This window comes from Rhipicephalus microplus, chromosome 1 (genome assembly GCF_043290135.1).
Source record: "Rhipicephalus microplus isolate Deutch F79 chromosome 1, USDA_Rmic, whole genome shotgun sequence".
NCBI lineage: Eukaryota > Metazoa > Arthropoda > Arachnida > Ixodida > Ixodidae > Rhipicephalus > Rhipicephalus microplus.
In genome coordinates this window covers 46,196,886-46,217,122 of record NC_134700.1, presented here as the reverse complement: position 1 = coordinate 46,217,122, position 20,237 = coordinate 46,196,886, and the positions used below count along the sequence as shown (strand labels likewise).

Sequence of the window (20,237 nt, the reverse complement as noted above, 5' to 3'; positions counted from 1 at the left end):
AATTCAACGAAACTGAAATCATGTTTGGGTAATTTTCTGGCTTCATACTAAAATAACGACTGTCAGTTGGCTTCTGTTCTAGCAACTTTGGTTCATTTTGTGGCTCTTTTTCTTTTCGAGGATCTGGCAACTCTCGATGCGACTCTGCGCTGTCATCTGCTTTCTCGTAACACGTGCTTGGAAATATATTTGTACGTTTTTTCACACGTCCCACATGAAATAAAAGAAGAGAGCGCGAATAAAAAAAGAGCAAACAAGTCAAAGTTACAACTGCGCTGTCTTTAACATTACTGGTGTACGTATCACTAAGAAAAAGAGGCTGAATCAGATCATTCTATGTATGGTCGTATTTTCCGCGTTGGCAGGATACTGGGCGCTAGTAACAAAATATTGTTTCAAAGAAGCTACACCTTCTTTGCTGTATTAGCTTTTGCAGCAGCACCTGTACATCTTCTGTTTCTGTAGCCTGGGTTCGTTTGAACGGATCGCTAAGTCGAAGAAAAAAGATCTTTTCTATGGGGAAAAATAAACAAATCAAAATGGGTTTTTCTTAGACAAGATTGATCCCAGCTTAAGTAAAAGCAAAATAGTGTGTGACGTTTGCCTAACACAATCCTCTCTTGAAAAAAGATTCAAGGACGGGGCACTGTTCTAGTTCTTGCTAGACTCTCACGCGACAAGCTTGAGATCGCGCTCCACTGCACGTCGCATGCTCATTTTTTGCTATTATTGTACGGTGGCCCAACAACGCTTTAGTGACATCAATACCACAAGGAATCAGGTCTCCCCACCATGGTGGTCTAGTGGCTAAGGCACTCGTCTGCTGACCCACAGGCCACGGGGTTGAATCCCGGCTGCGGCGGCTGCATTTCCGATGGAGGCGGAAATGCTGTAAGCCCGTGTGCTCAGACTTGGGCGCACGTTAAAGAACCCCAGGTGGTAGAAATTTCCAGAGCCCCCCACTGCGGCGTTTCTCATAATCATATGGTGGTTTTGGGACGTTGAACCACACATATCAATCAATGGAATCAGGTTGATCTCCACGTTATTATACTGCTTTCACGTAAATTCTGCCGCGAAGTTTTGGGTTCAAGACGTCAAGCTCAAGCTATCATTTAGTAGCAAATCTGCTGAGAGCACTCTATAATGCGGAAATAACGAAGAATATCTCCGAGGAATATAAGAAATAATTGATGTAGGATATGTTCGCAACCAGGAAGATTTGACCTGTGTATCTAGCAAATAGGTATTTCATCAAAATGAAATTTAAACAAGCATTGGTAATAACAACAGATGAAATAACTGCAAGCACAAGGTGATCGTTAGGCCACTCAACGTAGTGCACTTGCAAAAACCTTTTCCATAAATGAGAAGCTTCGTACCATCGCATTTTCGTGCCCTCTCCGATGGAAATTTACTTACTCGTGTTGGCCAACGAAGACAGGGCGAGATCAGAAGCGCAGAGATCCTTCATAATTAGTACATTGTGGCATTCTCGCTCAGATTCGAAAATAACAGCGTCGCATGTAGAGACTTCAAAAAAGGTAAAGCCGAAATACCACAGACACTGCTGCTATTTTAGTGTAAACCACTCATCATTGCAATGACCGGAATTCCGATGAAGTAAATATGGCACCTGCTGACGTGTCATCTTTCGGGACACGTTAGTTGTGACACCTACTGGTGAAATTCATGCTAGTAGATCGCAGCTTATCGAAAGTATTGTACTCGCAAGGGTCTTGTAAAAAGTTTCTTTTACAATGCATTCATCTAAAGTTTTCGTATATAGTCAGGCCGTTGCAGTGCGCGAGAGGTGACGCCTGGACTTGTTGCTCTGAAGATAGGGCACCGCGATGAGCACTACGCCAGCGACGTACATGGAGACACCAGCCAGGATGAAGCCCGGTGCATACGAGCCGCTTACGTCGTGCACACAACCTGCGAAAAGAAAAGCCCTCACTTCAACAATTACGTTTTGTGACTCCGTGGCACCTTCACGTCCGCTCATTGAACGCAGTTGCTAAACACAAGTATGGCTACTCAAATTATCTAATGAACATCAGCACACCAACCCATTTGCAGTCTTCATTTTGGTTGGGCTTTATATTCTGTAGATGAAAACTTCCGCCATGCCTTGCCACGGAACCAAGCCTTCACTTCTTACTGAAATATTGGCAGTGCAAACTAGCGGGAGGCAAAAGCGTGCTTTATAAGTCCATCAGGACACAAAAACTAGGGAAATTGCAGAAGCCTTTCTAATGAAAGAAAAATATTTAGAGTTGTGTTCTCTCACTGTCTATATTGCTATTGTACTGCGTAATCTCGTTTTTAGGCGACACGTTGTCATGGCGGAATCATTCTTCTTGTATTTCACTTGCCCTTCACGCTTTTCTTAAATATATATCTTCTGTGGAAAAAAACTGCGCTTGTTTGTCTCCCTCTTTTGCGTCCAATTATTTTGTGCTTCCCATATTTTCGTATAAGTCAACACCAACATACCCACTTTTCAGTCATTCTTCAACTTAACTTCTTCCTTGGCAGCGCCCTCCACAGCCGGTAATCCGTGATGGCAAGATTGCACCATCTTAAGTTCACTCGAAAACAAAGCAGCGAAAAATCATGCACCGTACTACCGGGCAATAAAGTATCAGGCGTGATGACGATATGATGTGGTTAATGGCGCAAGATTCAGTAACGGCTAGACAGTGTTAAGACGAGGTACGTACGGAGTGTCATAAATGATTGCGTACGGTGGCTGTGAAACGGCCATCAAATACTGTGCACTATGGGGCGCGAAGCACATGTAAGAGTAAAAACAACGAGACCAATATAAAATATATGTAATGGGTTAAAAGCTGACCTACACATGAAAAATTCTAAACGGTGAAGCAATATACGGTACGACAGCCCAGTAAAAACTTTTGTAAGTGAGGCTTAGCAGGTTTGTTGCTATAACACAGTGCTTTCAGCAACATCATTCTTTTGCAAAGTATGCACTACGAATCTTATAGGAAAATGATCTCTGAGTAGCCACGCTACCGTAAAAAAAGAACAAGGAATAATTTTTGAAGTGAAGCTTGCATTCACTGACCTCCCTATTGAAAATGCTGGGTTGGTGGATGTTGGAATTGTTGGTGAATATGGTGGAAATACTAGTGGGTATGGTGGAAACTGTAGTGGTCATAATTGATGATGATGGTGAGAGTGGAAAATGTCGGCTAATGGTGACGATGCAAAGCGTGTTGTGGATGGCTTTGTGACAAGCTGGCTGACGGTGGCGCAGTGTAAGCTTGGTGAATGGTGGTTACAGTGGAAAATGCCAGCTGGTGGTGGCAATGCTAAACGGGTTCGGTGGGTGGCTTGATGAACAAGCTGGATGAAGGTGGCGTGATGGAAGCTTGGTGGATGATGGTTGCATGATGAAGAAGGAGATGGCAGTATGTAAAATCACTTAATCGCAGTTTTTCACTCTGGAACGCACAGAGGATTATGTTCATGGTCGACCCGGTAGCAAAGTTCTTCGACGAGAAGATTGTCCTGCGTCATGGTGCGCCAAGATACTGAGTACTGACAGACGTGTGACCTTCACGGCGGAGTTTACTTCGGCGATCTTCGCACACAGCCAAACAAGCCACCGCAACGTAACAGCGAACCACCCACAGACCAACGGTCTCACCGAGTGGCTAAACAAGACCATCGCCGAGATGCTGGTTCATACGTCCACATCGAACACAAGACTTCCAATGCCATCCTTTCGTATGTGACCTCCGCATACAACATGGCGTTACAGGAGGTGACGCAAATGTCACCTTACAAGGCGGTCTACGGAAAAAACCCGTCCATGGCGCTCGATGCCATGCTGCCGAACGTCGTTGACGAAGAAAACCTCGACGCGACTGTCTACCTTCGGCGTGATGAGGAAGCACGACAACTCACTCGGCTCCTCATCGAGATCAAACACACGATCCATAGCCGCCGTTACAGTCTTCGACGATGCTTCGCGGACCTCCAACATGGCGACCGTGTTGGAGTGTGGACGCCGATATGCTGACGTGGTACTTCGGAACGTACAGAGTACTGTGACGCCTAGGCTTACTCTAATAAGAGGTTGTAACTAACAGCATCATGAACTCTCAACGGCGGCGTGCATAACCTGAAGGCGTTCATGCCGTCCGCCTCAAGCCGTGTTACACTCGTTCCCGAACCTAAGGACTGTATTATTTGTTGCTGTTTCTTTGTTATTGTTCTTTGTTGCTTGTACTTATTGTTGCACTTTCTTAATTTATTGTTGTTAATTTTATTGTTCTCCTGTATTTTATTTTAAGCATCGAGACGATGGTTTTTTAGAGGGGGCATTGCCACGCGGGTTTCTAATTCATTTTTGTTTGATTCGGTTTTTTTCTCACAAAGCCTGCATCAGGAATGCTCAGCGCAAACTGCACCTCATTGTTCGAGAAGGTTTGTGGTCATTGTAGATCGTTCTATTCAAATTATCCATACTTCTGGCGCGAACACTCGAAATCATTCCATATCTTGCCCTAAGACAAATGATAAGGCTGGAAAGTTCGACGACACATGTATATGCCATTGCCCTTCGCCGCTTTGTCATTGATCGACGGCTGATGCTCTGTGCGCCGCCATCAGTGCCCGTGTATCGCTGTAATGTGACCTTGAGTTTCCTGGCCACAAGTTGAGCCAAATAAACAGTTCACCTTAGCACCGAGTCTGCTCCCTTCGTCCACGTCACGACCCCGTGACAATATTGTTACGGGGAATAAAGTATACACTGGCGAGCAAATGCGTACTGGCGAATATACTGGCGAGCAAACGCGTACAACGCTGATGCAGTCCGAGCAAGTTCACGTTCAGCACTTCGTCGTCGTCATCCTCAGGCATTTACTTAGCCCGTGACATTACCCGCCGGCGGCAGAAGCACCATCCCGGTGCGATCAATTCTCGAGGCGTGAGTAGTATGGTTTAAATCGTGAGACGTGCACTGAACTGGTACTGACTTGGTATGGAGTGGAGCTATCTCATACGTCACGCTGGTGACCTTGCGTATGACGCGGTAGGGGCCGACGTAATGGGACATCAGTTTTTTGCAGAGGCCAACACGACGTGATGGTAACCACAGCAAGACGAGCGACCCCGGGGAGTACTGTACGTCGTGGTGCCGGCAATCGTAAGCAATCTTTTGGTTAAGCTGCGAGGCACATAAACGAACCCGGGCGACTTGGCGGGCGATGTCAGCTCGGGCCAGGGCATCACGAGCATAAGCAGTCGATGAGGGGGCGTCAGATTGTAGCATGGTGTCCATGGGCAAAGGTGGGTCATAACCAAACAGTAGGCAAAAAGGTGAAAATCCAGCAGTACCATGACGTGAACTGTTGTATGCGAAGGTAACGAAAGGTAGGTGGATGACCCAATCTTTCTGATCCTTGGAGATGTACATCGCTAACATATTCGTCAGGGTACGGTTGAGGCGTTCCGTGAGGCCGTTGGTTTGCGTATGGTACGCTGTAGTGAACTTGTGGTGGGTAGAGCAGGATCGCCGGAGCTCGTCGACTACTTTAGGTAGAAAACAGCGGCCGCGGTCGGTGATCAACTGACGAGGAGCACCATGACGCAGAATGTTGTTATGAAGAAGGAAATCGGCTACATCAGTAGCGCAGCTGGTGGGGAGGGCGCGGGTAACAGCATACCGCGTTGCGTAGTCGGTAGCAATAGCAATCCACTTATTACCGATGGCCGACACGGGAAAAGGTCCTAGAATATCGAGGCCGACTCGGAAAAATGGCTCATCTGGTACTTCAATGGGCTGGAGGGTACCAGCAGGTCCTAGAGCAGGTGTCTTGCGGCGCTGGCAGAGGTCGCATGCCGCAACGTACTGTCGCACAGAACGGTAGAGGCCAGGCCAAAAGAATCGGCGGCGAATGCGGTCATACGTGCGTGACAACCCTAGGTGTCCAGCGGAGGGGGCATTATGGAGCTGGGCCAAAACGTCTGAGCGAAGATGCACAGGAACAACGAGTAAAAGCTCAGCACCATCAGGGCGGGTATTGTAGCGGTGCAAGATGTGGTTGTGAAGAACAAATAGTTGTAAGTAGGGGTCAGGGTGGAGAGAGTGCAGACCATTGATAATAGCACGCAAAGAGGGGTCGCGGGGTTGTTCAGCAGCTATGTCGGTGAAGTCGGTAATTGAAAGAACGAGGGCTTCTTGTCCATCTTCCATCGTGTCAGGGGGATCGACTTGGTAACGGGACAAGCAGTCGGCATCCTTGTGAAGTTGTCCGGATTTATAGGATACGGAAAAATTGTACTCATGTAAGCGCAGTGCCCAGCGACCAAGGCGTCCCGTAGGGTCCTTGAGTGAGGAGAGCCAGCAAAGCGCATGGTGGTCCGTAATAACTGAGAATGGTCGACCATACAGGTACGGTCGGAATTTCGCAATGGCCCAGACGAGAGCTAAGCACTCACGTTCTGTGATGGAATAATTTTGTTCCGAGCGCGACAACAGTCGGCTTGCATACGCGACGACGCGGTGCATACCTTGTTGCCGCTGCGCCAGCACTGCGCCTATGCCTTGGCCACTGGCGTCAGTACGAAGCTCCGTGGCGGCAGATGGGTCGAAGTGTGCTAGGACTGGTGGATTGGTGAGAATGTCAACGAGTGACGAGAAGGCGTTCGCTTGCTGTTGGCCCCAGGTGAATGCGACATCCGTTTTAAGGAGGCAGGTTAGAGGACGGGCTACTTCAGCAAACTTCTCGACAAAACGACGGAAATAGGAGCACAGTCCCAGAAAACTTCGAACGTCTTTGGCTGAGCGGGGTGTGGGGAAGTCGCGAATTGCTCGGACTTTCGCAGGGTCTGGTTGAACGCCCGTAGCGTTAACAACATGGCCGAGTACGCAGATTTGGCGTTGCCCAAAGCGGCAATTGGACGAGTTAAGTTGCAAGTTCGCACGTCGGAAAACATCAAGCACTGTGGACAGACGGGTAAGATGGTCGTCGAAAGTAGTCGAAAAAACAATAACGTCGTCAAGATAGCAGAGGCAGATGGTCCACTTCATGCCTCGAAGGAGAGAGTCCATCATGCGCTCAAAAGTCGTGGGGGCATTGCATAATCTAAAAGGCATCATCTTGAACTGATTAAGTCCATCAGGAGTCACGAAGGCCATCTTCTCGCTGTCTTTGTCATCCACAGCGATCTGCCAGTAGCCTGAGCGAAGGTCTATTGAAGAGAAATATTTGGCACTCTGCAAGCAATCGAGTGCATCATCCACTCGCGGTAGGGGATAGACATCTTTCTTGGTAATATGGTTGAGATGGCGGTAATCAACACAGAATCTCCAGCTATTGTCCTTCTTTTTAACAAGTACTACGGGTGAGGACCAGTGACTAGATGTGGGTTCGATTATGCCCTTATGAAGCGTTTTATCGACTTCTCGCTGTATAATAGCACGCTCCGGGGCTGACACATGGTAGGGTCATCGGCGAATGGGTCGAGCATCACCGGTGTCTATGCGATGGGTTACCACGGATGTCTGGCCAAAAACGGTCGCCGAAGTCAAAGATGTCCAGATAAGAAGCAAGCACACGGCAGAAAGCAGAGACTTGTTCAGAGGTGAGCTTGTCAGATAGCATTGGCTAGAAAAGGTCGGTACAGGAACGTGACGAGAGCGACGTTGATGAAAAATTGGGTGGCGAATCGATGGTTAGGGCGGAAACTGTGTGGTCGACCAGTGGTGTCAGATGCGCAAGTGACATGCCGCGAGGAATAACTTGTGCTGAGAAGCCAAAGTTCAGTTGTCCTTAACGGTAACCACCGTGTTGGGGAGTGCCACATTACGTGTCATGGCCACGTCAGAAATTGGGGCAGCAACATAGTCACCATCGGGTACTGGAGGATATGGCGAGAGTTAGACTTGGACTGCGGCTCGTGGCGGAAGTCTGAGGAAATAGACAGAGCGTATACGAAGTGGGCTGGTAGAGACGGTCTCTGAGAAGGATGGTAGTTGGAGCCGAAGAAGACCTTTGGAGCAGTCAATGAGCACAGCGTGTGAAGTCAGAAAGTCGAGTCCAAAGATAAGGTCATGAGGGCGATTTTCCAGTACAGCAAACAGAACTGGAGTTCGACGCTCAGAAATTGTAAATCGCGCAGTGCATATTCCAAGCACAGCAGGAGTACTCCCATCCGCTGTACGAACGGTAGGCGCAATCGCAGGCGTCAGAACTTTTTGGAGGCGGCCGCGGAAATCTGAGCTCATCACAGATATTTGTGCACCGGTATCAATAAAAGCAGTTACAGGTAAACCGTCAACGAGATTTGTAAGAAGGTTGCACCGCTGGTCGGGAGTAATCAGAGGATTTGCAGTCCGAGTCGTGTATGCAGCGTCACCTCCGGGGGCTGCACCGGCTAGTTTTCCGAGCGACGGCCGTAGGGAGACCGAGAACGGTGGGGTTGGGGCGAGCGGGACTGACGACACACGGGCGATGGTGAGCGGCTGGTCCGACGTTCTGGATTATGCTCTGCACATGTCTATGCACGGTAGGACGGGGCATAAGGTGCACGTTCGGAGCGAGGCCCCCAATCATAGAAGCTCGGTCGAGGTGATGAGGTCCAACGGCTGCGGCAATGGCGAGCGATGTGTCCTATTCGATTGCACGTGAAACATATGGGCTGATCATCATGAGTGCGCCATTCAGCTGGGTTTCGTCGTGGCGCGAACGTGCTGTTTGGAGTGGCAGCCGCAACGACTGAAGCCGAGCTGAAAGTAGCAGGGGCATTTTGATGAGGTGGCGAAATGCCCATATTCGCGATCTCTTGGCGAACCACGGTCTGTATCATTGAAACAACATCGAGGTTGTGTCCTGGTGCGCTCACACTAGACATAGCGGGTGCCATAGCCTCGAGTTCCCGACGGACTATTCTGGTGACAGTTTCCGGCGCTGGTGGTTGATGTAGTGTCGGCAAATCTTCGCAAGTGGACGTAGCCGTCGTGTTGGGAAGGCGGTCAAATCGGTGAACTATGCGCCTACTTTTTGCCTGTTCGAAGCGACGACGTGCTTCGATGACCGACTCCACTGTCGAGCAGTCATTGCACAGGAGAAAATTGAAGCCGTCATCGGCAATTAATTTCAGGATGTGTCCGACTTTGTCCTCGTCGAGCATGTCCTTGTCGACCTTGCGGCGCAAAGCCAACACGTCCTGGATGTACGCGATGTACGGCTCTGTGGATGTCTGGGCACAAGTCGCAAGCTTATTCTTTGCGGCCACTTGACGTCCGATGGGTTTTCCAAATAGATAGCGCAATTTCTGCTTACAGACGTCCCAGCTAGTCAACTTTTCTTGATGTGTCTCGTACCAGAGTTTTGCCGTGCCATGCAAGTAGAAAATGATGTTCGCCAACGTAAGCGTCGGATCCTAATGGTTGCTCCTGCTGACGCGCTCATATAGAACCAGCCAGTCATCGACGTCTATGCCGCTTGTGCCATTGAATGGGCCAGGGTCCCGAGGTTGCACCACAATGATCGGTCGTGGGGCTGACGGATTTTGTTGACATTAAGTAGCCAGACCAGTCATCGTGGTAGCTGCAATGCGCCGTCCGCTGCGAAGATCCAGCTCGTGGGGCTGTATAGCGAGTTGTACCCCGCACCTTCCACCAACGATCTTACGGGGAATAAAATATACAATGGCAAACAAATGCGTACTGGCGACTATACTGGCGAGCAAATGCGTACAACGCTGATGCAGTGCGAGCACGTTCACGTTCAGAACTTCGTCGTCGTCATCCTGAGGCATCTACTTAGCCTGTGACAATATTTACGCATGACAGGTAGGTGTTCTAAACCTTTCGTGCCATCTTGCACTTAGGTATCCAGGACGACAAGGTGAACCAAGGTCAGCCTAAATAGATCGCGAAAGTCGGAATGAAAAGTGGTCCGGAACCACTGCGACAAACATCTATAACAGCGTGACTATTGAAGTGCGACTTGGGGAGGAGGGGGCAAGTAATGAAAACAAAAGTATTTAAACGTTTATTTTCAATTGTCTTACGTTTATTCATTTAGAAAAAATGTACATTACATTAATAAAGCTTTAGTCTGTGATATATGGTTGAGCGTTCGTTTTGTTTCAGAAAGGGCAGGCACATGCAGGCAGTCTGGCAATACGGGCCAACGACTTTGGGGGCGTATCCAGGCAATATGATGTCAGAGCTTGTGTATAGTTCGGCGTGTTCTATGGTTCGGTGCATTACCAGGTCAACGAGTCATGGCTCACATTTCCGTGGTTGTGTCGTGTGTACCATCAGTAGTTTAATTTTATTTGCTGTTTACTGGTGTGATTGTTTCATTGATATGTGGGGTTTAACGTCCCAAAGCCACCATATGATTATGAGAGACGCCGTAGTGGGGGGCTCCGGAAATTTCGACCACCTTGGGTTCTTTAACTTGCACTCATATCTGAGCACACGGGCCTAACACATTTCCACCTCCATCGGAAATGCAGCCACTGCAGCCGGGATTCGAACCCGCGCCCTGCGGGTCAGCAGCCGTGTACCTTAGCCACTAGACCACCGTGGTGGGGCATTTACTGGTGTGACATTACAGAGCTCAACTAGCTCAAAGAATGTGTAGATAGCCGCTGCTGTGATTGCCGACTGCTTTCGCTGGCGCACGGCCAGCGTGCCTTCGGTGACTGTGAAAGTGACAGGCTTAGCAACAAAGGTTACAACCTTTGTTGCTTGTACTCTGCGGCTACTAAAGCAATATGTTCAAGGCTGCTGTGTCGCTCCAAAGGTTTTCAACGATCGGGAAACGTGAGTTTTCAAACTGGTATGCTATTGAGCCCGTGAACAGTTGTCTCAGAAATGCCTGTGAGAAGTTTCTTGTGCATATTGCAGCTTCATGCTGTTTAATATCTAGGAGAAATCTTGAAGCGCATGGCATCGTGCTGCGTCTAGCGCTGCTATATCGGGCCGGCTATTGCTCGCGCGTGCGCATACGCTTCAAGGAAGTGGAGTTGAACAGCGTCATCTGCAACGACAGCGCGCGTTTCGTATTGCCGGCCAGCACATGGATATTATTTTTAACGTGGGATCTGGGCAGATACTTTGCACTAATCATATTTTTGAAAATCTGGACGGCTAGATGGGACGCGCTCCCGCAGTGGTGTATGCGTTAGCACGCGTTTCGTGCGTAGCGACACCACGGACCCGAGCTAACGCGACACTTTCAACTGCTTCCCATGCCTTGCCGTGCGTGGTTGAGCCATGTCCGGGAAAAGAGGACTTTGGGGGTGGAACCGATGCTGGGCGGTTATATCGTTAAGGCCCCCTGGCCGAGGCAACACACCCCTTTGGCCTCAGCTTCACGTACGGTACCCTTATAAGGCAAAATTACCCGAAAAGCAGGTAAACGGAGCCCTAGAGGCTTGGGCGATGAACGAATAGACCATTCAGAAGTAACCACAGAGGAACGCATGCCGCATGCAAACCACTTAGTCTCCAGAGGGATGAACGGCCCGGGAGAACCGGGCCGCGTGCCAAGCGTTGTCAAGGGCACTAGCCGTTCTCCTCTCTCCTGGATCAGTCTTCCCCCGTATTTTCCTAGTGACGGTTGGCGTTGCGTTGCGTCGCACTGGGAGAGCTCGAAAATCTTGGGATTATGCCGCGGTGCTTTGTGTATACGCATCGCATGGATGAGCGTACGCTGCTGCGTTTACTCTTCTCCCAACCCATGAAGTCTGGTGCAGGTCTCGACACGTCGCCCTGCCGCGCTGTGTATCTCCGACTTTGTCAAGATATTCACAACCAACTCAAGAAATGACCGGTTGGGAATTAAGGCCAACATGGCGGCCAAGAAGACAGCAGGCCTATCAAATGCATTATTTCAGTCTTACTGAGCACAGCAATCGGCACTGGATTCTTTCACCAGTATGTGATCATTCCTTATTTTGCCGTACTTGTCGCGTGTGCGATACTGATCGCGCTCGCCGGCGACTAGCTTGGTCGTGTTGTATGTCGCACGCACGAAAAGCACCGTGAAGGTCGTCTAAGTCGTTTGCAGTTCGCCTGTGCATTTTGACCGCCTGAAAGTTGGCTGCCATTGCCGTCGGCCACCCGGACGCTCTTTGGGTGAAGATCACATCGCTGTGTTGTGAGTCCTCCAAAACACGTTGCGCTTGCTCGTAACGAGCGTGAATGTACCGTTGATTCTAACAAAGTTGACTGATCGTAACGAGCTAGATTGCACCCGCACGGGCTGACGGAGCTTTCGCTAGCGTCGGATCTCGATGAAAATTGGCCGCCACTACAACTGGATTCCCCGTCATTCGTTCGCAAGCAACTCGGCACCGGCCGTTGGCGGTGGCCGTGGTGGTGGAATCGCGTTTGCTTACTGCACTCGTACTCAATCGAGTTTATAGAAAAGGGTGGCCTTACCGTCGGTTTCTTCGGCGGTTGCTCCTTGGCGCTGTTCGTGGCGGCGGCTCAGCGTAAGCTCGCTCTCCTGTTCGAGATTTGCTGGTGACGGACTCTCTGCGTGCAACGCCGTGTATTAGTTTCGCCTTTGCTTCCTCGAGCTGAACGACGTCGCTCGCTTAAAGTTTGACGACTTGTTGGGGGCACGGTGATTTGTTGCACATCGAAGTTATGACTGCGGCCACCGTACTTAAGCTGTCGCACTAGGGGATCGAAATGCTTCTTTGACGATGTGTGACATCACGGTGAAATCATTTGCATGTCATGTTTTACACGTATGTTTTTATATTTAATTAATCTTGCACCTATTTGTCACATGCATGCATATTCATTCCATGTCAGGTGTGACTTGACTATTTTTACAATATTATTGTGCAGCCATGGGTGCAGACGGTGTAGAAGAATTCAGCAGTGTGCGGTGGCGACTGTAAAGCCTGTATTCTATCGCTTTCATTGTAACAGCTTCAGAACTGTATGAGATGTGAAAGTAAAGTTATTTGCGTATGATATTTTACACCTCTGTTTACATCACGTTGCATGTATTTATTATGCATGCATCTTCATCCTCTGTGACGTGTGACTAACTATTTTCACAAGAATATTGTACAGCCATGGGCACACAGTATGCAGAAGGCTGTGTGCGCTGGCGTCTGCAGTGCCTGTCATGGATAGCTTCCGCTGGAGGAGCTTCACAAGGACTATACAGGATGTGACAATGAGACTGGACTTGCACATTGCACCATGAATGCTCCTAAACAATAAATAAACTTTATGTGTATACAAAATTGAAAGATTTTTTGTCTTACTTTTGCCTTTCGTTGTTGCAGAGACTGCGAAAGCACTGACACAGATGGCTAAATAATTTTAGCGTGTTCTATTCTGCGCCATTTGTTGCTCGCTTCGCAGAAAAACAGGCAAAAAATTTTACACCTGGCGGAGAGTAAGTAGTAAAACAATATTTGAACTGGGGATAAAAAGTTCATCCAATTAGAGTACTTGGGTGACCAACCATTTGTCCGGCAACGTCCAGCTGTGGCGACAAAAGGTTGCCACGTAAGGTGTATATATGGGGACTAACGGTAGCTATATAAGGTGTAATTGTGAAGACTAGGCGTTACTCCTCTCCGGTGAATCAGGGGACTAATGCTTACTCACTAAGACGTAAATATGAGGACTAAGTGTTAGTTCCTCGAGCTAGTCTGTGATGACTAACAGTTAGACCCAGTGGCATTAGTCCTTAAAGGGATTATTATTTGGGGCAGACTCTTTAGTCCCCAAAAAGACGAACCACGCACCCTTTAACACATTCTTGCCTTAAAGTGTAGGCTGACCCGTCCAGGGCACATCGGCAGTCACCTTTTACCTATCTCTCTCTCTCTTTCGCTCTCCCTACATCTTCGTCTTTATCTCTCACTTTTTATCTTTCCTGTCTTCCACTCTCTTATGTTTACTTCCGAACTTCCTGGAGGCTAGGGTTATCCCTGTGCAAATAGCCTACCTTCGTTTAGGTGGATTAGTTAAACTAGCATTGTACGGCTGGCGTCTGCCGGTTTCAGCATCCGCAAACTTGTATTGTCCCCTAATTGGGCTCCATTGTAGGAGGGTGCCAACGTTTCTGGAGAGAGCTAAACTGGCATGCATATAGCTTTCCAATTACTAAGTGATCGTACCGCCTCAAAGCCCGTGCGCACCGAAGAATAACTTTTTCCACCGACAAAAGAGATCTTCTCTCATTTCCATGTCAAACATAATAAGAAAAGTGACAGGCAAGCCAGAACCGTATGCCCATTTCTAGTAGCGAAGAATCTTACAGAAACTCTTGGGGCCCGGTACAAAGTTACTAAAATGGCCAGCGGAGACCTTCTCCTCAAAGTACGAGAGAAAGTACAGGTTGAAGAGGTAGACAGGCTTTCAACTTTTGGCGAAACTGCGGTCACTGTAACACCACACTGATCAAAGAACTCAATTTGTGCAGTGGTATTTGACGCTGCTTTCCTTGGCCTGACTGGCCTGACTGCAACTGAACTCCTGGAAGGGTGGAAGAGCCAAAATTTGACCAATGTAAAAAGTATCATTATCAGAAGAGACAACGAGCAAACATCAATCAATCACTTGATAGTGACGTTCGCTTCCAGTCATCTGCCAGCAACCATTCAAACCACGTACGCGAATACTTTTCTCAGGCCATACATACCCAACCCTAGTCGTTGTTTTGAATGCCAGAGGTATGAACACGGCTCGCTTAGCGGTCGGGGTTGCCATACTTGTGCACAAAGTGGAGTCCCAGTACACGATTCCGACAACTGTGAAGAACCGCTACACTGCGTAAACTATGAAGGAAACCATGCCGCGTATTCACGATCCTGCATACACTGAAACAAGAAAGAGATAAATACGTTGATGGTGAAGAAGAACACTTCGTTCAAAGAAGCACGGAGAAAATTGTCACTATTCTATGGACCTAGATATGCTGATGCGGCACGTCAGGGTGCACCACAGCACAAGTACTTGGCACTCCTTCGGCCAGTGGAGAGTGAGCCATCGGCTGTGGCGTCTGCCCGCAAAGCGGCAGTACTTCAGTCTACTCCGCCTCCTAGCGAATCGAGAGCAGAGACTCCTGGGTCCTCCAGTCTCAAGGCCTCCCCTCACGAGGCGAGGCTTCAATTTCGAACCACGAGCTCTCACGTGCGGGCATCCTGGCAATGAGTACGACGGTACCCTAGGTGTCGAAAATGTGGTGTGGCTCCTTGGAGTGCGCCAAGAGAAATAAAAAGCTAATAATGGTGCCGGACAACCATCTTGTCACTTAAATCGAAAAGTTCACTGCAACACAGGATAGTATCTGTACACAAAGAAGCTTTTTTTCCTAATATGCAGACAGAAATATTACAGCGGAGAATCCAAGGCCTTGTAAGAAACCTCGACGACCTACAAGAACTCTTCCACGAAGACAATCAAAGAGTGCTGTGTGTACAAGAGACACACCTAAAACGAACACACACAAACTTCCTACGTAATTGTGTTATCTTGCAAAAGAACCGAAATGGTGCCATGACATCATCCGGTCGAGTAGCTGTTATAGTTAGTCAAGGAATAGCACGTATGCAATTACCCCTTCAAACATCCATCGCGGCCGGTGCCTGTTAGAGCACTTATCTTCAATAAACTAATCACACTCTGCTCTGTCTGCAGACCCCCACACACAGTCTACAAAAATATTAATTCGAGTCCCTAATAGACCAGCTACAAGAGCCTTATCAAGTCCTTGGGGAATTGAATGCACATAGCAGTCTCTGGAGTAATTGCCATTACGATACGTGAGATCGCCTGATTTAACAATTCCTTTTTTCTTCCGGCGTGTGCCTTTTGAATAGAAAAGTCCCAACATATCAACTCTCAAGTAGAACATCTTCTTCCATAGATCTGAGCATTGCGCCTCTGCCTCTTCTTTCGCTCTTTAACTGGGAAGGTATAGGAAATCCGTATAGATGTGGTCACTTCCCATTAATTCTAAGTGCACCAATAGTAAATCCATGTCATCCACACGTTCCCAAATGGCACACGTATGCAGCCGATTGGGTAAAGTTTCGAAACCTCACTCTGTTATGTTGGACGGACCATTGTACCTTAAGCACAGAACCTGCTGTCGATAGCTATAGAAATTTTCTGATTTATGCTGCAATAAAGTGCATCCCACAAACAAAAGGCCAGTTTTGAAAACGACGTGTTCCATGGTGGAATAACGACTGTCCAAACACGTGCAAGAAAACAAACCTGGTGGTTGTTTCGAGGGTCTCCAACAGCAGAAAACTTCACTAACTTCAAGAACAATAAGTCGCAAGGCTGAAGGACGTGGTGACAAGTGAGACGGCAAAATTGGCAAAGGTTTTTGTCAGGCATCTATTCATATACTCAGGAGGCTAAAGTTTGGAAGGAAGGAAGGAAGGAAGGAAGTGACAAAAGGGAGAAGGCAGGGAGGTTAACCAGAAAGACATCCAGTTGGCTACCCTACACTGGGGGATTGGTGAAGATGACAAGAAAGATGAGAAGGAGGGAAGATAGGAAAAAGAAAAAAAGGAGAAACTGACAGTAATTTCACTGCAGCGTGTAGAACTGCACCGCATGTCAGAGTAAAGTATGGAACAAGACCAGTAGGGTATTAGGAAAAGAAACATATTCACTCCTCTTGGTGAACGCACAGGGCGACCGCTTGGAAGACCAGGCAAATGCTGTAGGCGAACACTCTTAACAGCTTTGGAGTCGGTAGCATTACTCTGAGGTCTTTAAACACCGCAAAACAGGAATAGAAAACAGAAGTTGGAGCAGAAATGCGCAAGATACAAACAATACAACGTACCTTTATGTTAACCTGAGCGACAGGCAATTTAAACTGTTGCAATGAATACACCCCAGGTTAAGACCGTGGAGTATATTGAATGCTGAAAAACCTGCTTTTCGAAAAACAAAGCACCCTACTTTCACAGTTCAATGCTATCTGGCTTTCCGGCAAGATAACTACTTCTTGGAAAGAGGCTATTGTCATCCGCATATTGAAACAAGGCAAGAATGCATGCTCGGTCCCGAGCTACATGCCCATCACACTAACTAGCTGCCTATCCAAACGTTTTGAAAACATGATAAACCACAGACTTGTATGTTTCCTTGAAACAAACAATTTGCTTGACCCATTCTGATACGGCTTTGGAGAAGGTAGATCTACCACGGACCACCTGATACGCATCGAGGCAGGGATAAGAAGATGCTTTCGTACACAGTCAATACTTTCTTTTTGTGTTCCTCGATATGGAGAAAGGTTACGACACTGCATGGAGTTTTGAAATATTGAGAGACTTGTTCAACCTTGGCGTGCTTGGTATAATGTTATTCATAATCGCAAGTTACTTGTTCAAAAGAACATTTCGTGTTCCAGAGGGTAGTGTTTCGTCCCGAACTATTATACAAGAAACAAGAGTGTCCCAGGATTGGGTACTTAGTTGTAAACTTTTTGTTTTCTAAATAAAATTGTTGCATTGTTACATCCCAAGAATTATGTTGTATTGCATCTATGCCAACGATGTGCTGATTGGTTTTAAATTGTGCACTTTTTCGATGTATGAGCGGCGATTTCAGCTAGGTCTGAACAAGGTCGCGAAATGGGCAGGCGAGAATGGGTTTAGTTTTAATGCTCAAAAAAGCACCTGCGTTGTGTTCTCCCGGAAACGAAGCCTCCATCCTGAACCAGATATTGACCTACATGGTCCACATCTTTCTGTGAAGACAGAACACAAATTCTCAGGCATAGCCCTGGATAGTAAACCAACGTTCGTATCACACAATAATTATTTAAAAATAAACGTATAATACAATGAATGTTTTGAAAGTTCTCTCACGCACTAAGTGGGGTAGTGACAAGAAATGCCTACTAGATCTATATAAGAGCTTCATACGCACTCGATTAGACTACGGGGCAATAATCCATTAGTCTGTTACACCAAGCGCCTTAAAAATACTTGATCCTGTACACAGTTAAGGCATTCGCCTAGCCACGGGCGTCTTTCGTACTAGCCCCGTAGAAAGCGTTTACGTTGAGTTGAATCAGTGGTCACTCCATCTGCAGAGACGCTACCTATCATTTGTATATTTTCCGAAGATGAGCGCGTACAAGGAGCACACCTCACACGCCAAAGTCCTCTTCAGTTCTTCTTCACAACCACCCTTCCGCACTACCGCCAAACACACTGCGTATGAGAGGCCTAGCTGAAGAAATGGGTGTGCCATCTCTGGAGCAGTATCTGACAGCACTCTCGACAAGTCTTCCTTCATGGCAGTGGCAGTCAATAGATTGAGATGTATCATTCATCAAAGTGACGAAACACGCATCTCTTCCACATATCCGCACATACTTTGTTCAACTTCAGCACAAGTACACCTGTCCTGAATTCTTAACAGTTCCGTCTAAATCTTAAACCTATGTGACATATGCCGCCGTAGGTCGATCTTTTTTCTAAGTCGGGTTTCTGCACTCTAATAGAAGCATTTACACAGCCCTAGCCTAGGCGATCTCTGTGGCTGTGAAAGACACAAAAACAAAAACTACAGAATGCAGTATTAGATTCTATGAGTGTGGTGATATCTATAAATGCCATAAACAAACACAAAATCCTATCCTTATCTAGCTATACAAAACTTTATGTGAAGTTTACACACATAGACAGCGTGTCATGAAGCGCTGGGTGCCAGGGCACCACGATATCTACGGAAATGTGTTGGCAGATCAGCTTGCAGCATCTGCCCATGACTGCGCTTCCAATACAGCCATAGCTGTCACTGCATTTGACCTGAAACCCCACCTTAAGCGAAAGCTGAGGGATCAATAGCAACGGCCATGGGACAAAAAAAAAAAACAGAAAACAAACTTCATCTCATAAAGCCACGTCTGGGATATTAGCCGTCTGTTTTTAGACCACACCACACAGAAGTCCCACTCACCAGATTAAGCATAGGACACAAATGTAGTACGCACTCATTTCTTTTCTCCGGTGATGATCCACCATTGTGTGATAAAAGTGGTGAACCAGTCACTGTCATTCCCATCCTCATTCAGTGCAGTGAATTAGACACTATCCGAAAAGAGTCCTTTCTGTTAGCTTAATATGAACAAATTCCTCTGCATTCTCAATCGTTCATAGGTAAGGAGCCGATTTTTAAATGAGTAATTGTTCGCGTTTTCAAACGATATCCATAGTTTTCACGCCATGTACTACGGCAATTCGTAGGACAGCCTCTTCACAGAGGTTGTTGCTGCGGCAACTACTCGCAGAAGCACCTGCTTTTCACGCGTTTGGCGACAAATGCCTTGAAAAGGCATTAGTGCTACCTTCCCGTCTCCCACTTGTAGATAACAAGGTTAGGCGTAATTTACCCCACATCTTTTAATGACACCACATATCATTACTATAACTTTATACTCTATAGGCATCTTTTAAACTTGCACATAGCGCTTGATTTTACGCCTCTATACAGCCACAATACACCCTGTGATCACTATCGTAATTCATCGTTTACTTCGCATAGAAGACAAGGCGTCTTTGGCCACTCATGATTCTTGCGCCACAGAACTCCGCCATCATTAAATGGGACACTAATAAAGAAGAAACGACGAAATCGCGCGTTCTTTCTTTCTCCGCCTCGCGTATTGCTACGCACTTTTTCATATGTTCCCGTCCAGCTTGCCAAGCATTGAACGCTTGGATGCACTAAATCTTGTGCAACGCCAACCTCTCAGCCTTTTTATGTAATAATGGTGCGCTGGAAACAGTATTTGACAGCACACCTCGTTTGTTCTATCAAAAAATTGTGGTACTGTGGGCGTTCACGAATGTGTATTCAGTGCTTGCGCACCTCAGTAAGCTTGGGTGAGGAAGACACAATAATGAGCACGCACCGTACGTGGTCTTCTTCGAACTTTAAATAAGACAAAGTACTCAGTGTTGACTACCGAGCAGCTGAGCGGATTGAACGCGAGAAAACGAATAGAAATGAATTCAGAAATGATTTAGGTTTGAAAAACCACCTCAACATGTTTAGACTCAACGATATCTGATTACTGCAGAAAGGACTCGCTGCCGGCGCCTAAATGCACTCATGACGCTTCGAAATTCATCACCGCAGCATGAGCGATGATAGCATTCATTCTGTACGGCAGGAAATGCATGGTGTAATGCGATAGGTTTGCCGCAGCATGCCCCATTCGTTG

At 47.4% G+C, this 20,237-nt stretch overlaps 1 protein-coding gene across 1 annotated transcript in view; it reads right to left on the bottom strand.

Moving 5' to 3' along the window:
* Positions 1–1,789: 1,789 nt before the first annotated feature.
* Positions 1,790–20,237, bottom strand: part of LOC142765279 (monocarboxylate transporter 13-like) — a 452,218-nt gene continuing 433,770 nt past the window's right edge. The window contains exon 9 of the mRNA XM_075866021.1: positions 1,790–1,938. Coding sequence (XP_075722136.1) covers positions 1,790–1,938 — 149 coding nt within the window. The remainder of the gene's footprint in view (positions 1,939–20,237) is intronic.